This window comes from Lepidochelys kempii, chromosome 13 (assembly GCF_965140265.1).
Source record: "Lepidochelys kempii isolate rLepKem1 chromosome 13, rLepKem1.hap2, whole genome shotgun sequence".
In the NCBI taxonomy this organism is placed as follows: domain Eukaryota; kingdom Metazoa; phylum Chordata; order Testudines; family Cheloniidae; genus Lepidochelys; species Lepidochelys kempii.
The window spans coordinates 12,011,659-12,030,783 of record NC_133268.1 but is presented as its reverse complement, the minus strand read 5'-3'; the positions used below and the strand labels follow the sequence as shown (position 1 = coordinate 12,030,783).

General features: G+C 44.5%; 1 protein-coding gene across 3 annotated transcripts; it reads right to left on the bottom strand.

The window, feature by feature from the left end:
• Positions 1 to 746: 746 nt before the first annotated feature.
• Positions 747 to 18,894, bottom strand: ZBP1 (Z-DNA binding protein 1). 3 transcript variants are annotated; one of them, XM_073309269.1, is made up of 8 exons: positions 18,404 to 18,894; positions 10,721 to 10,951; positions 9,321 to 9,401; positions 8,502 to 8,681; positions 7,112 to 7,282; positions 6,380 to 6,607; positions 4,901 to 5,119; positions 747 to 1,452 (listed from the first exon to the last, which is right to left on the bottom strand). In XM_073309269.1, exons 2-8 carry the CDS (start codon positions 10,941 to 10,943, stop codon positions 1,271 to 1,273), a joined length of 1,284 nt encoding a protein of 427 aa, XP_073165370.1. In that variant the 5' UTR covers positions 10,944 to 10,951; positions 18,404 to 18,894; the 3' UTR covers positions 747 to 1,270. The 3 variants fall into 3 exon arrangements, with proteins under 3 accessions (XP_073165370.1, XP_073165369.1, XP_073165371.1); XM_073309268.1 differs by lacking the exon at positions 18,404 to 18,894 and adding an exon at positions 17,955 to 18,172; XM_073309270.1 differs by lacking the exons at positions 8,502 to 8,681; positions 18,404 to 18,894 and adding an exon at positions 17,955 to 18,172.
• Positions 18,895 to 19,125: the final 231 nt, after the last annotated feature.

The window sequence follows — 19,125 nt, the reverse complement described above, 5'->3', positions numbered from 1 at the left end:
CAGAGTCCCTCATTCTCCCCTAACGATTCCTTACTTCTGGAGCCCAGCTGTATAATACCCTGTCCATACTACAATGTTTAGAACAGTTTTGTAACCAGCTACGGGCATGGTAATGTCCAAGAACCACGTGATTAGTATTAGCAACCCCAAGCTTTCAAATATTATGAATCAAGCCCCAAAATCATGAGAGCAGTTTAAAAAATCATGAGATTTTAAAAATCTGCACCTTTTGGGGTTCTTTTTATTTGACTTTTTGGTTTCTGAGCCTGGCGATCATGCTTTGTTCACATTTTCAGCCTTTTTTTCCTTTTAAAAACAAGAAGAGAGGTTCTGAGTTGTAGGAGCTGGGGCTTTAAGAAAGTCAGTGAACATTGCGAGACTTATGACAACTTAATGAGAGCTGGAAACACTGAATTCTGTTAGTAACAGACACCTGTTAACTTTTGGTAACCAGGCTTAGCTCAGCTGTTCTTGCAGTACACACAAGACCCCCTAAATGTGTCTGTATAGCTGGTTTGAACAGGCCTCCCCTTTCCCAGCTCTGAGGTAGGAATCCCAGTATCCACTGTCCCAAGTACAATTGTCTACTAGGATGGAGTAGTCTCTTTGGAGTGGCTCAGCTTTGGCTCCACAACCTTGGTTCCCACTTTGGGCTGGATCCTAGAAGAGGTTCAGAATCTTAAACTGACAAGAACAATATGCTTTGCGTTCTTCCTTCTCACCCCTGCACCTCACTCATTAGCTCATCTCCTTCTCCAAAGAGGCAGAATTTGAAAGCTCTCTCCACCAAATTGAGTCATAGCTCATGCTGGGCTATCACGTCCAGTTAGCAGCTTGCCTTGGAGCCTACCAGCAGAAGGATGGTGCAAACTAGTTGTAAGCAACTGAGTTTTATAGCAGCTGCATTTGAAATTTGTCACTTGCCACAGCACAAGATTTCCAAGTCCTGGATGGATTCAAGGTTTACGGTGGTGCTAGGGCTCTGAAAGTTCACAGGGAGCATAAAATTGATTCACTCCGTTACTTTTCTTTCTCTGGCAGAAGAACTCCCTAAGGAAAGATATAGGGATCCTGTTTGCTTTTCAACATTTTGAGTAGGCAGAGAACAATGTGTCCTGTTCCATTTATTGTCTGTAAATCACAGAAAATATCTTCCTTCTCCATGGCAAAAATAGTTAGAATTAGCAAGTTTCTTTACCTCTTCCTGCTCACATTTGTGAATTTCTGCAAGGGCCTCATAAGCAAGATCTTTGCTTTCCCCACATATCTATTATATGTCTTCATCTCCTTCACCCCTCTCAGTATCTGCAGTTTCTTCTACATTCAGGTAGTTGTTGTTCCCAATTATTACATCTTGCAGCTTTTCACAAAGGATGGAAATGTCACTTGACTGATCCATGCTGTTATCATCACAGGATGTCCATTTGCTTTGCTCCGAAATCAAGTTGGAATCTAGTGGAATTATTAAGCAAGAGGAAAAGTGAGAGAGCATTTAAGTGACTAGAGCAGAGCAGAGCTGTGCGCCAGCTGCCCTGCATGCTATAAATGCAACTGAATTGTGCAATTCTTATGTTAAAATTAATTAATTAACATTGTGGTTACTGACACTGGTAGCTACCGTTTGCTTCTATCTCTGTATATTTCATTTACAATTTAAAGAGCACACATGATAAACGATTAAGATACAAAAATAAGAAATACGGGTGTGAAAAAGTACAGCATGCTGCAAAAGAGGAATCAAGGTGCTTGCAAAGTAATTACAGTTTAGCATGATGGGGGAAGTACCATAATAAATAAAATCAACCCTTGGGTTGAATTCTCCAGTCCGCTAAGGCCACTATGCACTGCATGGTGGAAATCACAGCCACTCCCACCCCCTTGCTGGCTCCCTGGAGGGGACGTGTCACAGGTAGCAAAGAGCTTTGTTACTCCTTATTCACCACTGGTGTAAGATCAGGAAAGTGTTTCTCTTGAGCAAGCCCTAGGTAAAGAGGGTAAGGGCAGAATTTCTGTGAGGGGTGAATTGTTGCATAGAAAAGTCCCTGGGGAAAGGAATCCTCATGGTAGTCTTTGCAAGCAGTTTACTGCAACTGAAGGGTGTGAAAGTGATTTAATCAAGAAAGTTTCAGTTCCTAACAGCCAGAACTTTTCTGTTGTGAATGAAGCCACTGACTTTCCTGTTGAAAGATCCAGTGTGGATAACTTTGAGAAGGTCTCAGATGAATCATAGAATCATAGAATATCAGGGTTGGAAGGGACCTCAGGAGGTCATCTAGTCCAACCCCCTGCTCAAAGCAGGACCCATCCCCAATTAAATCATCCCAGCCAGGGCTTTGTTAAGCCTGACCTTAAAAACTTCTAAGGAAGGAGATTCTACCACCTCCCTAGGTAACGCATTCCAGTGTTTCACCACCCTCTTAGTGAAAAAGTTTTTCCTAATATCCAATCTAAACCTCCCCCACTGCAACTTGAGACCATTACTCCTTGTCCTGTCCTCTTCTACCACTGAGAATAGTCTAGAACCATCCTCTCTGGAACCACCTCTCAGGTAGTTGAAAGCAGCTATCAAATCCCCCCTCATTCTTCTCTTCTGCAAACTAAACAATCCCAGTTCCCTCAGCCTCTCCTCATAAGTCATGTGTTCCAGACCCCTAATCATTTTTGTTGCCCTTCGCTGGACTCTCTCCAATTTATCCACATCCTTCTTGTAGTGTGGGGCCCAAAACTGGACACAGTACTCCAGATGAGGCCTCACCAATGTCGAATAGAGGGGGACGATCACGTCCCTCGATCTGCTCGCTATGCCCCTACTTATACATCCCAAAATGCCATTGGCCTTCTTGGCAACAAGGGCACACTGCTGACTCATATCCAGCTTCTCGTCCACTGTCATCCCTAGGTCCTTTTCCGCAGAACTGCTGCCTAGCTATTCGGTCCCTAGTCTGTAGCTGTGCATTGGGTTCTTCCATCCTAAGTGCAGGACCCTGCACTTATCCTTATTGAACCTCATCAGATTTCTTTTGGCCCAATCCTCCAATTTGTCTAGGTCCTTCTGTATCCTATCCCTGCCCTCCAGTGTATCTACCACTCCTCCCAGTTTAGTATCATCCGCAAATTTGCTGAGAGTGCAATCCACACCATCCTCCAGATCATTTATGAAGATATTGAACAAAACCGGTCCCAGGACCGACCCCTGGGGCACTCCACTTGACACCGGCTGCCAACTAGACATGGAGCCATTGATCACTACCCGTTGAGCCCGACAATCTAGCCAACTTTCTACCCACCTTATAGTGCATTCATCCAGCCCATACTTCTTTAACTTGCTGACAAGAATACTGTGGGAGACCGTGTCAAAAGCTTTGCTAAAGTCAAGAAACAATACATCCACTGCTTTCCCGTCATCCACAGAACCAGTAATCTCACCATAGAAGGCGATTAGATTAGTTAGGCATGACCTTCCCTTGGTGAATCCATGCTGATTGTTCCTGATCACTTTCCTCTCATGTAAGTGCTTCAGGATTGATTCTTTGAGGACCTGCTCCATGATTTTTCTGGGGACTGAGGTGAGGCTGACTGGCCTGTAGTTCCCAGGATCCTCCTTCTTCCCTTTTTTAAAGATTGGCACTACATTAGCCTTTTTCCAGTCATCCGGGACTTCCCCCGTTCGCCATGAGTTTTCAAAGATAATGGCCAATGGCTCTGCAATCACAGCCGCCAATTCCTTTAGCACTCTCGGATGCAACTCGTCCGGCCCCATGGACTTGTGCACGTCCAGCTTTTCTAAATAATCCCTAACCACCTCTTTCTCCACAGAGGGCTGGCCATCTATTCCCCATGTTGTGATGCCCAGCACAGCAGTCTGGGAGCTGACCATTTTAGTGAAGACAGAGGCAAAAAAAGCATTGAGTACATTAGCTTTTTCCACATCCTCTGTCACTAGGTTGCCTCCCTCATTCATTAAGGGGCCCATACTTTCCTTGGCTTTCTTCTTGTTGCCAACATACCTGAAGAAACCCTTCAGGTAGTGAAGTGAAAGCTGTTAAGAAAGTTAAACAGTCCTATAACCAAGTGGCTGTGTTTGGCCAGCTTGTTGGGGAGACAAGGTTGTTGAGAAAGGAATGTCTTCATGCTAGTTCTTTAAGTGAACAGTATGTGGCCCAGGTCAAGATGGGGACTCTTAACCAAGAGAGCCCGAATTGCAGCCCTCCAGACTGGAGCACTGGGAGAAGACCTGATCCCAGTTTGATCCCCGGGGGTTTTGGGGTGGCAAAAGGGCACGGGCTGCATAAACCTTCCCACATGCGAGTGCTGTTGACCACCCCCGACCTAAGGGAGGGCATGAAACTGGAAGGGCCTGGTGTAACTCCCACCAACGAATGGAAGAGATGCTGGGGCATCCATGGGAATGTTGGTAGCTTCGAACTTCCCCAGGTCACCGGCTAAAGTGACCCCGTTCAGTTCGGTCTCGAAGGGGGGAGAGATGTGATGAAGTGGGACTGTTCTTAATGTTTCCTCTGAATATTGTGGGGGTGCCTCAAAGTGATGTAAATTAGGGCTCCTCCTGTGCATAGTACCAATTTACCCCAGCATTAGGAAGGATGCGAGGATCTGGCCCAAATTGGGGGGGAAGGACCCACTGATAGTGATGCTTCTAGAATCTGATCCAAAGCCCATTGAAGCCAATGGAAAGATTTCGATTGACCTAAAGAGGCTTTGGATCAGGCCCATAGTGCACAATGTTCAGAACTGGCCACCTGTCTAAATTTGGCAAGTATGACCTAGACGTCAGTAGTCTTCAAATGTCTGGCACACACCATGGAGCCAGCTCATACACATCAGGCACAGTCTACATGCAAAAGAAGCCTACAAGCGTCAATACGCCGTTTGCCATCTTGACCTGAAACATCTTCTTCCTCATTTGTCTCCTCATCTGCAAGGCTGGCAGAACCACACTGCTCATGAACACTCATTTGATTGCTGTTTCCGATCATGACGTTCTCCATCTGAGACTTGTTGATGCTGACTCTTTGAAATGGAGCTCTCCTTTCCCCGGGGCGGGAGGTGCTAATTTTCAGTGACAGTCCAGAGCTGGCAGAAAGAATGTCACCAAATGGATCTAGAGTTAAAAAAAAGGGGGGGGGGCATTTGTCATAAAAAGGAGAGCATAAGAAATCAGAAAGACGGAATCAGTGAATGTCGAAAAGGTGACATACTCATTTCCCAGGGCTCGGGTGGGACTAAGATTTGCATTATATTAGCAGAAATCTCAGCATTTCAGCACGTTAGTTTGTTGCACAGAAATGAATGGATACAGATAGGAGGGTACCTAGTATAACTCTAAAAAGTTCTAGGCACTTGTGCAGCATAGAATCATAGAATCATAGAATATCAGGGTTGGAAGGGACCCCAGAAGGTCATCTAGTCCAACCCCCTGCTCGAAGCAGGACCAATTCCCAGTTAAATCATCCCAGCCAGAGCTTTGTCAAGCCTGACCTTAAAAACCTCTAAGGAAGGAGATTCTACCACCTCCCTAGGTAACGCATTCCAGTGTTTCACCACCCTCCTAGTGAAAAAGTTTTTCCTAATATCCAATCTAAACCTCCCCCTCTGCAACTTGAGACCATTACTCCTCGTTCTGTCATCTGCTACCATTGAGAACAGTCTAGAGCCATCCTCTTTGGAACCCCCTTTCAGGTAGTTGAAGGAGCTCAAAGCAACGTACAAAATATTGGCATCTTCATTTTACAGATGACATTAAGCAGTTTGCAACAGGCCACTCTGCGAGTCAGTGGCATAGTCAAGAATACCCAGCTCTCCTGACTCACAGTCCTGCACTCTAACCACTTGGGAATACTTTCCCTTTATCTAGTTGCCTCGTCCTACATCCCTTTGAAGTCGGTGGGAATCAGAGGCAGATGACAAGTGCAGAGTCAATAATTAGGATCCATTTTCTGGGCTGCACTCTGTCATGAAGTTGGTCCTGCCTAGCTGAGATGCAGGCTTTATGGGAGGGTGTCCTACCATAAATAGTGGAGCCAAATGGAAGGCTTGCAAGAGGTTTTTGTTATAGGAGTGGGTCACAAATACGCGCTAGTAGGATGTCAGAGGAAAGTTTTCCTACCCCAGCTGTGAAAGGGGACAGATAGACATGAACAGGGCTGGAGTGCAATAACCACTGCTACTCACACATCACAGACTCTGAGCATCAAGCCCAATTTCTAGGGTCATAAAGGTTTGTTTCAGCACTGACATACTTTGTAATGATTCACAAGTCAGCGCTCATGCAGACAGGGCTGTGCTTGAGGGAGTTCTCGTATAACCAGTGCCCTACAGAGCACTGGAGTATCTTCAACACAAGCCAACACACTGTACCTACTCTTTTCTGGAGTGCCATATTGGTCTAGATGCTCCTCTCGACTGTCAACGAAGTTCTTCATAATGATATTCATTTGATTATCATTACCAATGACAGTATTCTTGAGTGTGGACTCGGTGACATCAATTTCCTGAACACCCTGGGTGGTTGTTTTAGCTTCTACTTCACAGGGCAACATATCAGCATTCTCTGATGCAGCCCTAAGACTTGGAACAGTTGGTCTAGAATCTAAAGTATAAGTGTAAAGGGAAGGAATAATAACTATATTAATAAAATAAAATAATAATAATAATAGTGAAATTTTGTATGGGAGAGTGCCAAAATGATTCGTTTTGACAATCTCATTTTGTTGCACAGATAAGGTCTATATTAGGTGTATATTGCAATAGTAATTTTATATATTATATATTTTATATATTATAATTTATATATTATATATTTAATACATTTATGCTATAGTTTCAGTTATTGACATGAAACGATTTGGTGTCTCCTAACAGAAATTTTTCAGAATTTCCATTCTGCAGTAACTTAACTTTTAATTCGGTCTGGCACAAAAGCAAATTTCAAAATGTTGGCATATCCCACAGGACAGAAAATCCATTTTCCAACCAGCTCTGGTAAAATACGAAATCTTTCTTATGTTATTAATTATGATGGCTGTTGTTCATGTCTGTTCTCAGAGAGGATAACCAGTATAGCACCCATAAACCTGTGCAGAGAGATGATTACCATCTTTTTTATCCAGATTCAGTGAGTTGTAGTTTCCAATTTGAGTAGCTCTGGAATCAGCTATAGAGATGGTGTTTTGCACTCCTCCCTGATAGATAATGTTTGTTGGATTATGCTGAATAATAACTGTCTCTGCTTCCTTATTTGCTCCAGGATTTGTTGCTTTGTAACCTGGAAAAGAACAAAACACACATTAGTCTCCAGTACAAAAGACAAAACAATTTTCCTGGGAGAAAAGCAATTCTTGTCCTGTGACAAAAGTGATCCCCTCTCTAGGCTTCAAAGCCCAAGCTACAAAGTCTGCACAGCTATTGTTAGCCTTGTAATGCGAGTCCCACGAGCCTGAGTCTGTAAATCTCGGCTCTGAGACACTCCATGGTGGGCTGCTGGCTCACTGGGTAGACGCACTCTAGCAGAATCCTAGGACCCGGGTCCTGTGTGCTTGCTGACCCAAGACAGACTAATTTGTGTGTGGATTGAAGTGGGGCTTGGGCTCAAACCTGAGTCAGAGCCCAGACTTAGTGTGCAGTGTAGACACACCGTTATGTTGCTAATTCTGTGTATTTAGAGGGAGTGAGGGCTGTTTAGGTATCCTGATTTCCTAGTGACCCTGACTGGTAGCAGATCTCTCTGTTGTCTCGTTATCTCAGAATGGAGGGTTGTGGGCAGGAAGACATTGGGAGGAGCTACAGAAGTAAGGGAGCCTGATGTTACACATAACTTCTGTGTCTGTGTGTCTAATGGTGCCAGTGGTGAGGGCTGATCTCAGTCAGCCAGCAGTACCCAAAAACGATGTACAATGAACAACGGCAACAGTGTATATCCCAGGGCAGGATTTGAAACGAATGATAGAAATGGGACTGATCAAGCAAGGCCATAGAAGTAGTGAGATGAAATGATTTTAGTAAGAGATCGATAGACAACATCTCTTTTTTTCCTAATATATGTCAGCATAGGCATAACGGTAACTTGTGGCTACACAGTGCGAATCATTTCAGGAACTCAGAGCCCTTTACAAGGTGGACAAGTGCTCTCCGCATTTTACGGATGGGGAAATGGAAGCACAAGGGAGTTAAATGAACCCCCATCACCCTAGGAGGGCACACAGTGAGTTGGGCATTGTCTGGCTGACTCAAGACCCAAGTCTCCCAGCCCCATGCTCTGAGCCGTTTACCAGAACTTCTGATTAAAGATCAATCAAACTGTGAGCATTGGTGCTGATAGGCACATCGAAGTAAAGCCCACATTCTCAAAGCCAAAGAGACGTGGCCCGGGGAAGGACCATTTAGTTGTCTAACTGAAAGTGTTTACAGCCATAAAGAAAACAAAGCTGCTTTTTGTAACACTACTCAGAATGCGGTGTTCTGAAAAGTGCATCTCAGTACAATACCTGTGCCCTGTCCGTAAACTGACCAAAGCTTTGTGTCTTCCTCCTGGCTGAGGATATGTTTTTTCTGCAGCGCGTATAAATCTGCATTGACTTCCTTTTGTGTCTTCTTTCCCATATGTTTGGCAATGGCTAATGCACGGCAAGATCCATTTTCTGACAGAAACTGGTAAATCTTTTTCTCTGGGAAACAAAGGGTGGGCTTATTGATTCACTGCCAGAAATGGAGGATAACGCAGTGAAGTTTGTATCCTGCTCCCTGGGACCACTGGGCTGATAATTTGTGGCCCCAAGGCCACACATGGTCTACCAAATTCCCCTTTGAATCTTACCAAGTTATCAGCCCACATGACTTCACTGGGATTGCCAGTAATGAGCTCTGTGCTATCCAGCTCAGGCCCACCATTACACCGGCTGCAAAGGGAATGGGGAGTAGGTGGAGCCATAGTTCTACCAACTACCAGAGCTGGTGGGCTGCATAGAGTAGATAGAGCAGTATCCTGTGCCACTTACAGGGGTGTAGCAGTTCATGTGCTCCCCTGTGGGAGCTAAGGTGCCTGGGGTGGGGATCTACCTCCCTGAGACAGAGGGTTTCTGGAGGTGCACCTGGGATGATGAGGCTTTATCATGGCCTACGGGCTACTAGCACAAGGTATTCCTAGCAGGAATACGATTTATGACTCCTAGACCCATGCTAGACTTCTACACATACAATAGTGCAATGCTAGCATTAATAGCATTCTATTGTGGCTGCCAAAAATCATTAAATGTAGATTTCTAAAGTTAGTCTATTCAGTCTTAGGCACGTGGCAAATATCTTACGATTTTCTGACAGTCTGTGGTCATCTTTCACAGGAGTCACAGTGTTCACAGCCTGGTGCAATGGGACTAGGGCAGTGTCATCTACAACAAAGAACATTGTTAGGCACTGTAATTTGGGGGGCGGGGGATTTGTGAAAAGTTCTGCTATTTAGCTAGGAAGAGAGACTGATTCCCCATTTTCCTTTCTTGTCCCCATCCCCTAAAGCAGGCTCCCAGGAGAGCGGGCATCTTTGCTGCATACCCTCGGTTCTGATCTTCGCCCACCTCCAGAAAATGTGGGGCTTTAGTAGAGCTAGGATATCGGCAGACGGTTGGTCTGCTGCATGGCTTGAGTTGATCAGGGAGGGGGAAGGGCACTTCTCTGCCTTTATGTGGAGTTTGTCCTCTCTCTAGTTATCTTAAAACTATCCCAGCCAAAGATCCCTGGCTAATGAAGGGCCCCATGGTCCCCATGAAGGGGAAAGGACACTGGATCGAAGCCCATAGGGGGTTCATGCAGAGCTTTTCATTGTGAGGTTCAGGGAGCGATTGACCCTCCTGTGGAAGAAGTTGGGGATCCCATGAGATCCACAGGATCATTCTTCTGCAGAAGCTGTACTTACAGGGCCTATGCCTTCCAGATGCCTCCTGGAGGGATGAAGGTCTCCAGTGCAAAGGGTATGGCAGTGCCAGATTCCCCTGCCTGGGAACCTGGTTCCTCATCACAGCTTTATGAAGCTGGAGCCATGGAGAGGCTTTTACAGGATGGGTGGAGTATTCTGTAGAGGATTAAACTACCCCCCTTCCCTGGGTGCAGACCCCCCATGTCTGAGCAAAGAGAGGAGCCTGACACTCAAAAGAATGGCCCTACTGGGTCAGACCAAAGGTCCACCTAGCCCAGTATCCTGTCTTCCGACAGTGGCCAGTCCAGGTGACCCAGAGGGAATGAACAGAACAGGTAATCACCAAGTGATTCATCCCGTCACTCATTCCCAGCTTCTGGCAAAAGATATTTCCAAGATATTTCTGAAGAGCCAACCTTTGTCTGCTTCTGGGATGCACCAAGATTGCAGGTATTACAAAAGAAATGTCCTAGGGCAGGGTACCCTCAGAGAACACTACATGGGGTTAATCTACCACCCTGGACAAGGTTCAGTGCAAAAACTGCCTAGGAATGAATGCACCTTCCGCTTTAGTCAAGTTTCAGTTCTGTATAAAAGAAAAAAAACCAGAGTCGATTGACTTGCAACTCACTGTACTAAATAAAAATGGACTCAGAGTAATTGGGGTCAAAGCCTTGAGAGTCTCTGATGCAGTTAGGCTGCAGTGTAGTTACAGACTTGAGAACAAACTCAGCTCCCAAATGCCCTCAGCATCGGAGGTTGCGGACAGAGTTTTAAAAGGTTTTTCAAAACATTTACCGCTTTTCAACTGGGCGGTTTTCTGATGACATCCCACCTCTGTGTCATCTGTCCAGACAACCCATTTGTTATCGACACTCTGCTTCTCAACCTTTCCCTCCTTACGCAGCTTGTACAGCACTTTGTTGGCTTCCTGTTTTTTAAGCGAACATGCGCAGGCAATCTCAGAGGCCTTCTTTGGAGTGGCAGCTGTCCTTAAGTGGTCCCAGATGAGTTGTTCCATTTGTGAAGCTAAATGTAAACAATAAAAGCCATCTACAGACAATTCTAAGCAATTCAGACAATAACTCCCCCCCCCTCCCTTTTTTCTTTTGGCAACCAGACTTTACTCACTTGCCTCTGATCTTCAGTCTGAATTTTTTGTTTGTTAACTGTGGATATAATAGTCACACAATAATGATCACAGAAGCCAAATGGGGAACTGTGACCAGAGACAAGCGGTGGAGGCATGGAATGAATTGAAATGATGGGCTGGCGTGGCTTTGCACTGCAGTTGTCCGTCATATAAATAGGTGCAGTTACATATTTAGGCTTTAATGAATACGTATTTACTCACCCAAAATGACAACCTCAGAGCAGTCACGGTCATTGGCTTAAGGACTTATTTTAAAAAGTGATACCCACATTATTTTCCCATACTGGACTGATTTGTCCTCTTTAGATGCCACTTCACAAGCCTAGCACCACCGATTATGTCTGGAAGGGATGTGAGGGTCTAGCTTCTGGAGGCCACAAATTGACAATTTAAAAGAGATGCCATTTGGAAAAATGCGGCCATATCCAGGGTGAAGTCAGAGGCACTGGTCCTGCATCTGTCTAAGCATTAGCTTCCCCTCCTCACAAACACAAAAAGAGCCTCCTGTCTCTGAGGCATAACTAAAATTCCCAGTAGCTACCCCTTCCTTCAGGTCATGTGGTTTCATGAGTGGTAAGTTAGTACCCCATCTCAAAAGAGGCAAGGTACCTCTCTGCATCTCTGGGTATTCTTGTAAGAGTCAGCAGTCCCTTCTATGACTGCTTCATGCGGAGTAAGAACTGAAGAGATGTTAGGTTGCAAGGACTAAATTAGCCTGTGAGCTAGAGAATCAGAAATTACCCTCTTGTATTCATCACCACTGTGTCTTGTCCTTTCCCTACCACGAGGGATGCTACACATTCACTGCTGCCAGCACTCAGACAAAAAGCAGTCAGCAGGGTGGTGCAAGGTCTCCTGCTTGCTAAGAGACTGATCTTGCACCACTGAAGTCAGGGGGGTTTTGTCACTGCTTTCAGTGGCCTTTGGATCAGGGCCTCTTCTAGGTGCAGTGTGAGGTCCAATATAAGGATCTCAATCCCAAGGATCCTGGTTGCGTCCAAATGCTGCATGTTTTACTCATGGCCTTCTATCTCCATAGAAGAGATTCTATGTCATGAAAGATTTTTTATTTCTTTTCGTGAAGACCAGGAAAGAAGGGGAGTAGAGCAGAGAGGAGCACTGAAACTGACAAAGAGCAGAAAAAGCATCTCTGACTGGAAATACATTGGCACATCTAACAAAAACCACTTTTATTTCCCCCAAAATGCTACAGCTGTGAAACATGGTTTGCCCTTGCAAACAAACTAATTCAATCAGGAAATAGGAAATCCAAGGCAAGAGGGCTTAACTGTCATTTTACAAAAACCATTAAATGCATGAAATGTATCCTAATGATATTATTAAAGAGAAATTCCAATAATCCATTAGCAGCAGCGTTAATTATTGTAAGCACATTACAATCAATATAATTAAAACAAGGAAATCATTTGCTATGCAGACTTTAAAAAAATAAAATAAACACAGATTATTTGCTCCTCCAGAGAAACTCCAAGAAGCTACTTTTGAATGCAACTTTGATTACATTTGTTTATTGAAGCTGATAGTAAGAGAGGCTGCAGACACTGCTCAAAAGTGACAGCATCATTGTAAAAAATTCAAAGGCTGAGTGAAGCAGTCCTGTGCCATTGCTATATATTCATGAATGTGTTTAGGAAGCTGCAAATAGTCAGCTCTGACTAATACTTTACCACTAAATTGACAATGGGCTGTTGACATGCATATATGACAGCAGAGTTCCAGCACTGAAATTAAATAGTTATGAATGAAAAAACCTGAGCTGGGTATACCAGACACTGCCTGCCTGGTATTTTTGTAAATATACCATATAGTATCGATGGGCTAGCAAATGAGTAAAGCTTTTCTGACTCCTGCTCTTTGAGGGTCTGATCCCACTCCCATAAAAGTCTATGGAAATACGTGTATTGACTTCAGTAGAGGATGATTCAAGACCTGAAGTTATGGCCTGGAAAGGACCTCATCTCCCATTGATTTCAGCACCACTTAAGATTGGACCCTAGAGAATGGGCTTTCAACCACAGAGAAACTACCCTGAACAAGTTGTCCCAAACTGTCTTCCTAATGCAGGCCAAATCCTATGTTCTGATATTCACACATGAAACTCACATGGATATCTGAAGGCAAAATTTGACCCTCAAGTGAAAGATGTGACACAGCAAAATGTCTAGACCGAGGAATGATACCCTTTCCACTGGATTTCACATCTCCAGCTGCTTTTATTTTCTGAATTTCAGTGCCATTCACAGCACATTTTGTGAATTTTCTCAGCCATATTGTAAAGTTTTCACTGTATGTAAAGTTAAATTCAGCTAACGTTGGTGAGAATTGCCTCCTTAGATATGAGAAGCACTGCTTCCTAAGTTGCATTGCCAAGTGCCATTTGGTTTGGACTTCTCCCAAATCCTTTGACGAGCCAGACCTTTCAGGAAAGATGTTCTTTACCTGGGCCTGATCTGAAGCCCATTGAAATCAATAGATGTCAGCCCTGTATGAGCCAGTGCTGTATGCTTGTTTAGGCACATTTATGCATTTATTGTGTAATACAAAATTTGTACTAATAAAGATAAAGAATAGATAAGAGTGACTACAGCCAGGAGATACGGCCCACACAGTCCTGCCCATGTGTGTTGGGTGTGAGTTTCAGCAGCACTGGTGTTCCAGTCCTGGCTTCTGTTACCCAAGGTGGACCAGTTGTAGCTTTTTTTTGGGTCAATAAACTACAGTTAGGTCTGTTGAACTCCTGGGCTTTTGCACACCGCAACAACGAAGGTAATTTACCTTCAGACATCTGAAAAATACACCGGTGGCACAAGACTACTTTGTACTTGTAATAAATAATCCACATAAATGTGCTTAAAAATGACAAAAGATGATTAGGAAAGTTTACAATGGGTGTTGAAATCTGAATAATCGAGACCTAAGGTACTTACAGGGCTTTTTTTCACACTATCAAGGCAATTGAGATCAGCTGAACATCCTGAGATCTGCTCTGAATCAGGGCAAGGACTCATTTGTAGAGCACCCTTCACGAGTAGGTAAACAGTTTGTGTTTTTCAAATTCTGACTTTTGTTTGTATGTGCTGCCACCTCTCAGATTGCTTTGCAGCGATGGTGCTTTATGAATTAAATAACTCAAAAAAACTCGAGAAAAAATAGTTCAGAAAGAAAGAGCAAGAACTTTGTTGGAGTTTCTTTTTCAAGTTGTGTTTCGTTTAGCTTTCGCAAAGGGAAGAACCGTCCATGAGCTGTTAAAAGGGTCCTTGGATGTTGCTCAAAACATCTTTACATATTGGGATTGACACTGGAATTACTGAGTGATCTCAAAGATCTGAGGATATCATAAATACCTACTCTGTGAGAAAGTCATCAATAAAGATCTCAGTAAGGGGACATCTATTTAGAGCACTGAGCAAACTGTTATACAGCATAGGCTGCTTGTAGTGGTGTTTTAAATCCAAATTCAGCTCCACAGCACTTTTAAAAAATCCATCCCTGCCAAAAATCAGCTCCTGCAAATGCCCATGCAGCTACTCAATGACAACTGTGTGAGAACAAGCAAATGCATCGGTTGAGTGATTATGTGGATACCTGCTGAAAGAAGGGGATTTGCAATTATCCCTGGGTGATTTTCTACATGTACATGTCCCTGTATATCATAAAATCAATTAGAGACCGTCATTTGTTTCTGAACACATTGGTTGGAGAGAACTATTAGTTCAGAGACATTAATTTCTGGACAAATGTTTACAATTAAAATGTAATTTTGATTCTACTCAATTCCTGTATCACCACATTGTATCTCAGCCAATTCTGGAGAATAAATGAATGACTTTAGAAGATACAGTTCAGGCTGAAGCATGATGGGAAATGACTCCTAGATGGTTTGCTTTTATGAGGTTTCGCCACAACCAATAGGGACGATGGATGATGGGGGACATGGATGAGATTAGTACTGCCAACCCAAACCTTTGTCCCTCTTGAGAGCCAAGTTCTAATGGAAACTTTTTCAGAGATTCAGAAATGTTTGGATTTGGGAAAAGGACCAGGGAAAATGTCACAGGGAAGCTACTTCTCAGTTCATTCCCAACTCTCAAGCAATAAAGGTTCAGATAACTCAAATAAACCTTTCAGAAGGATGTGAACTACTGGGAGCTTATACAGATGGCAGGCAAATGCTAACCCTTCTCCACGCTAAGGTTTTAGACAAAAAATGAAAATGAAAGCACGTACATTTCCTCTTTTATCTCCCGTCCCCGCCACCTTCTCCAAAAAGCTATACAAAGTCAAAGAAGTTTCTCAGTTTACCCTGTAACCAAGATCAGAACGTGACACGGTCACTGGCTTGATTGATAAGCATTACCATGGGAAATTCTAGTCTAATGGACAATCCAAAGGGGGGTGAGGAAAGCCACAAAAAGGTCTTGCAACCAACAGGAGGCTGTAATAGAGGGGCCACTCCTGCAAAGGCTCATGTGGTGTGCAGTCCTTGGGAAGTCAATGGGGATTCCCACACAAGCAAAGGGTTTACAGGATTCAGCCTGAATCTAGAGAGGGAAGAGAAGAGAAGAGAAGAGAAGAGAAGAGAAGAGAAGAGAAGAGAAGAGAAGAGAAGAGAAGAGAAGAGAAGAGAAGAGAAGAGAAGAGGGTAAACACACATTCTGTGATTGGAAAGATGGTCAACCTTTCCGCTAAGATGGAAAGAAAGGGGAAAAAGAGGACTGAATTTTCCTTACCTCGCTGCAAAGAAGACCCCATCTACATCAGTCTTATAACCATGTAATGTGGTTCAAGTCCAGTTTGGAAGTGGAGAAAGCTGGCGTCTGATTCTGAAAGGTGCTGAGCCCTAGAGAGCTCCTCTACTCCCATTCTGCTAAGTGGGAGCTCAGTGTACCCAGGACTGGGCCCCAGAATAGAACAGTGCCACACGTTTAGAAGGTTCGCTATTGTTACGTTGACAGCGCATTAATAATTAGAGGCAAGCTCCCTCTCTCACCTCTTATCTGGTCAGGGCAAGTCCAGCCTGGCACAACAAGTTGATCTAGTCCATGTATGAATGTGAAATGCAGAGCAGTAAAACAGCTTGGGAAAGCTGGCGCTCTCGCTGTTGCCAGCTGTGGGGGCTCTCATCAAACCAATCGTTTTTTGTGGCCATTTAATTGTTTTCTTTAATTATTATGTTGTCCATAAAGATTTAGTAGCTTGGCCACCAAAGCTAGCTCGCTGAACAAGTTTACACCTAATTAAAACCTAACAGCAAAACCTAACACCCAAAGCCTCAGGCCATGCACAGCTGGTGGCTCGTAGACCGGGAGACCCTCTGCCTAAGGCCACGCTGCAGTACCATGGGCCACAAGTGTGGATTACACACAACTAACCGAGTGGGTGTGATTCTCATGGGCACAACGTCTTCCAGCTTGAAAACAGCTAATGGACCCAGATGATGAAACTGCCAGATCTGACTCCTTTTTAACCCTTCAGTCCCTTCCTGTCAGATGTCTTCATGATAACTTGGGGTAGGCAAACTTTTTGGCCCAAGGGCCGCATCTGGATAGGGAAATTATATGCAGGGCCATGAATGTAGGGTTGGGGCCGGGGGTCGGGGTGCGGGAGGGAGCGCGTGGTGTGGGAGGGGGTGCACTGTGCAGGAAGGGGCTCAGGGCAGGGCCCTGGGGTGTGGGATGCAGGAGGGGTTTGGGGTGCAGGCTCCGGTCTGGTGCCGCTTACCTGGAGCGGCTCTGGGGTGGCAGCAGAGCGCAGTGGGGCTATGGCTGGCTCCCTGCCTGCCCTGGCCCTGCGCCGCTCCCGGAAGCAGCTAGCACCATGTCCTTGCAGCTCCTGTGGGAGGGAGGGCGGGCAGAGGACTCCGCTCGCTGCCCTCGTCTGTGGGTACCTCCGCCGAAGCTCCCATTGGTCACGGTTCCCCATTCCCAGCCAATGGGAGCTGCGGGGAGCGGTGCCTGCAGGCGAGGGCAGTGCACGGAGCCCTCTGCCCGTCTCTTCCCCCAGGAGCCACAGGGACATGGTGCTGGCCTCTTCTGGGAGCAGCTCGGGGCCAGGGAGCCTGCCTTAGCCCTGCTCCACCACGGGGCTGGCAATCCCCTGGGCTGGATACAAAGCCTTGACGGGCCGGATTCGGTCTGCAGGCTGTAGTTTGCCCACCCCTGTGATAACTGCTTGATAGCTTGCTCCTCCCACCTGCCAGCTTTGGGGTTGGTGGGGGTCAGTAGGAAAACCCATTTCCCCCCCAGTTCTCATGGCTGGGCTAGTCAATAATATCCCATCAAAGCTTGTTTTCCTATGGAAAGCGGGGGGTTGGCTGAAAGTTTCTGCTATCATTGGTAATATTAATTTTTACAAAAACTTTTGCCTGTAAAACAGGACATTTTCTGCTTTCATTTTTTTGGGGGGAGGTGGGTGGGTTCAGGGTGCGATTGGACAGTTTTGGGCTGAAAACAGAGTTTTCAGTTGCTGAAAACCAAGAAGGTTTTGACTTTCAAAATTTTCTGCTGAAAATAATCTTGTTTTTGTTAAAAATTTTCCACAGAAAGACATTCCATTTTCTGGCCAGCTCTATTCATGGCATTCGCAAGTAAACAGGGACGTTTCCAATCACTCTTCCAAGACAGACGAATGATGACACAGACGAATGATGACAAAGACACAACCCATAATTTAGATTTTGAAGCCCCCTTTCCCTACCTTCCCATTGCTGGGACACCTAACAACACTTGTATCACACCGGTTACACTTGTGTGCTCAACATCAGCAGTAATAGAAAGAGCAAGGAGTATAAATGAGCAGCTAGAAAAGTCAGGCAATTGTTCACTAAAAACTCAGAATGTCTTTAAAAGCAAATCTTACCTGCACTAGATGGTGCATTTGCCATTTATCCGAGTCCCAAAGCAGATTGAGAGTCAGTTACAGAACTTTCCAGAAAACGACTGACTCCAGTGTATGAGCATGTATCAGCAAGCACAAAATATCCAGTCAGAACAAAAAGAAAAGCGTAACTTGGGGCTGGGTTTCTGACGAAGGGCTAATAACTATGTGGTGAAGCTGGAAGTGGAAAGTGAAACTTACATATCTCATAAACTGAAACCGAGAAGGCTGACAAGACAAAGTCCACTGTACAAATGTTTATCTTGGGAATAAAGTATTACACTTGACTCAGACAGTTCCTGGCAATTTTAATTTGCAGCAGATATAATATACATCATAAAGCAAGAGTAGGGAACTTCCTGATAGAAGCAGTGAGGATATTAATAGAAAATCGGGAGGGATGAATAGGTATTCCACTCCCCACAGCTTACCTTTATGTGTTCCCTTCTCTTACATAAGTGTCCTTCGCTCAGTGTCATCCACTTAGGCACATCTCAGACTTGCTGATCTGGAAGATCCTTCTTTGAAATCTCTTTGAGCTTCAGGGAGCAGAGTCACATGGATCTACATCCTCATACTTTCATAACGGACAACATGCTGTGTACTCTGCTGCATTAGGATCCATTGTGTATGAGCCATTCTTTGCGTTTCTTTTAGCAGAGATCATTATTCTTTTTTAAATAAAAGTTTCTCTTCCACCTGAAAGTTCTTGGTCATGTCAAAATTCTGAACAACAAGGCCCAGCTATTTATATGCTGTATGCATGCCACTGTGTGCATTCAAGAACAGCAACTTGGTGCTCAGTTTCACTAGTTATTTATGCAAATAGTTGATACGGGGCTTTCACATGCACAGTTACTGCAGCTGTGGTAACTACAACTGCAAATAATGCATGCAAAACTCTGGGCCTGGGAGAGTTACGAATAAGCTCTGCTGAACTCAATGTTGCCAACTCTCCATTTGCAATGGGAAATCTTGCAATATTTCATGTTTTTTTTCTTAAAGCACCAGCTTCCAAAGTCAAGCGATTACAGGAAAATCTTAGCTTTCATTACAACAACAACAAAAAAAAGATGCAAGTTTCTAACCCTCATGGTCACAGAAGAAAAACTTGAAAAGACTCCAAGACAGGAAGGCAAATAAAAATAACTCC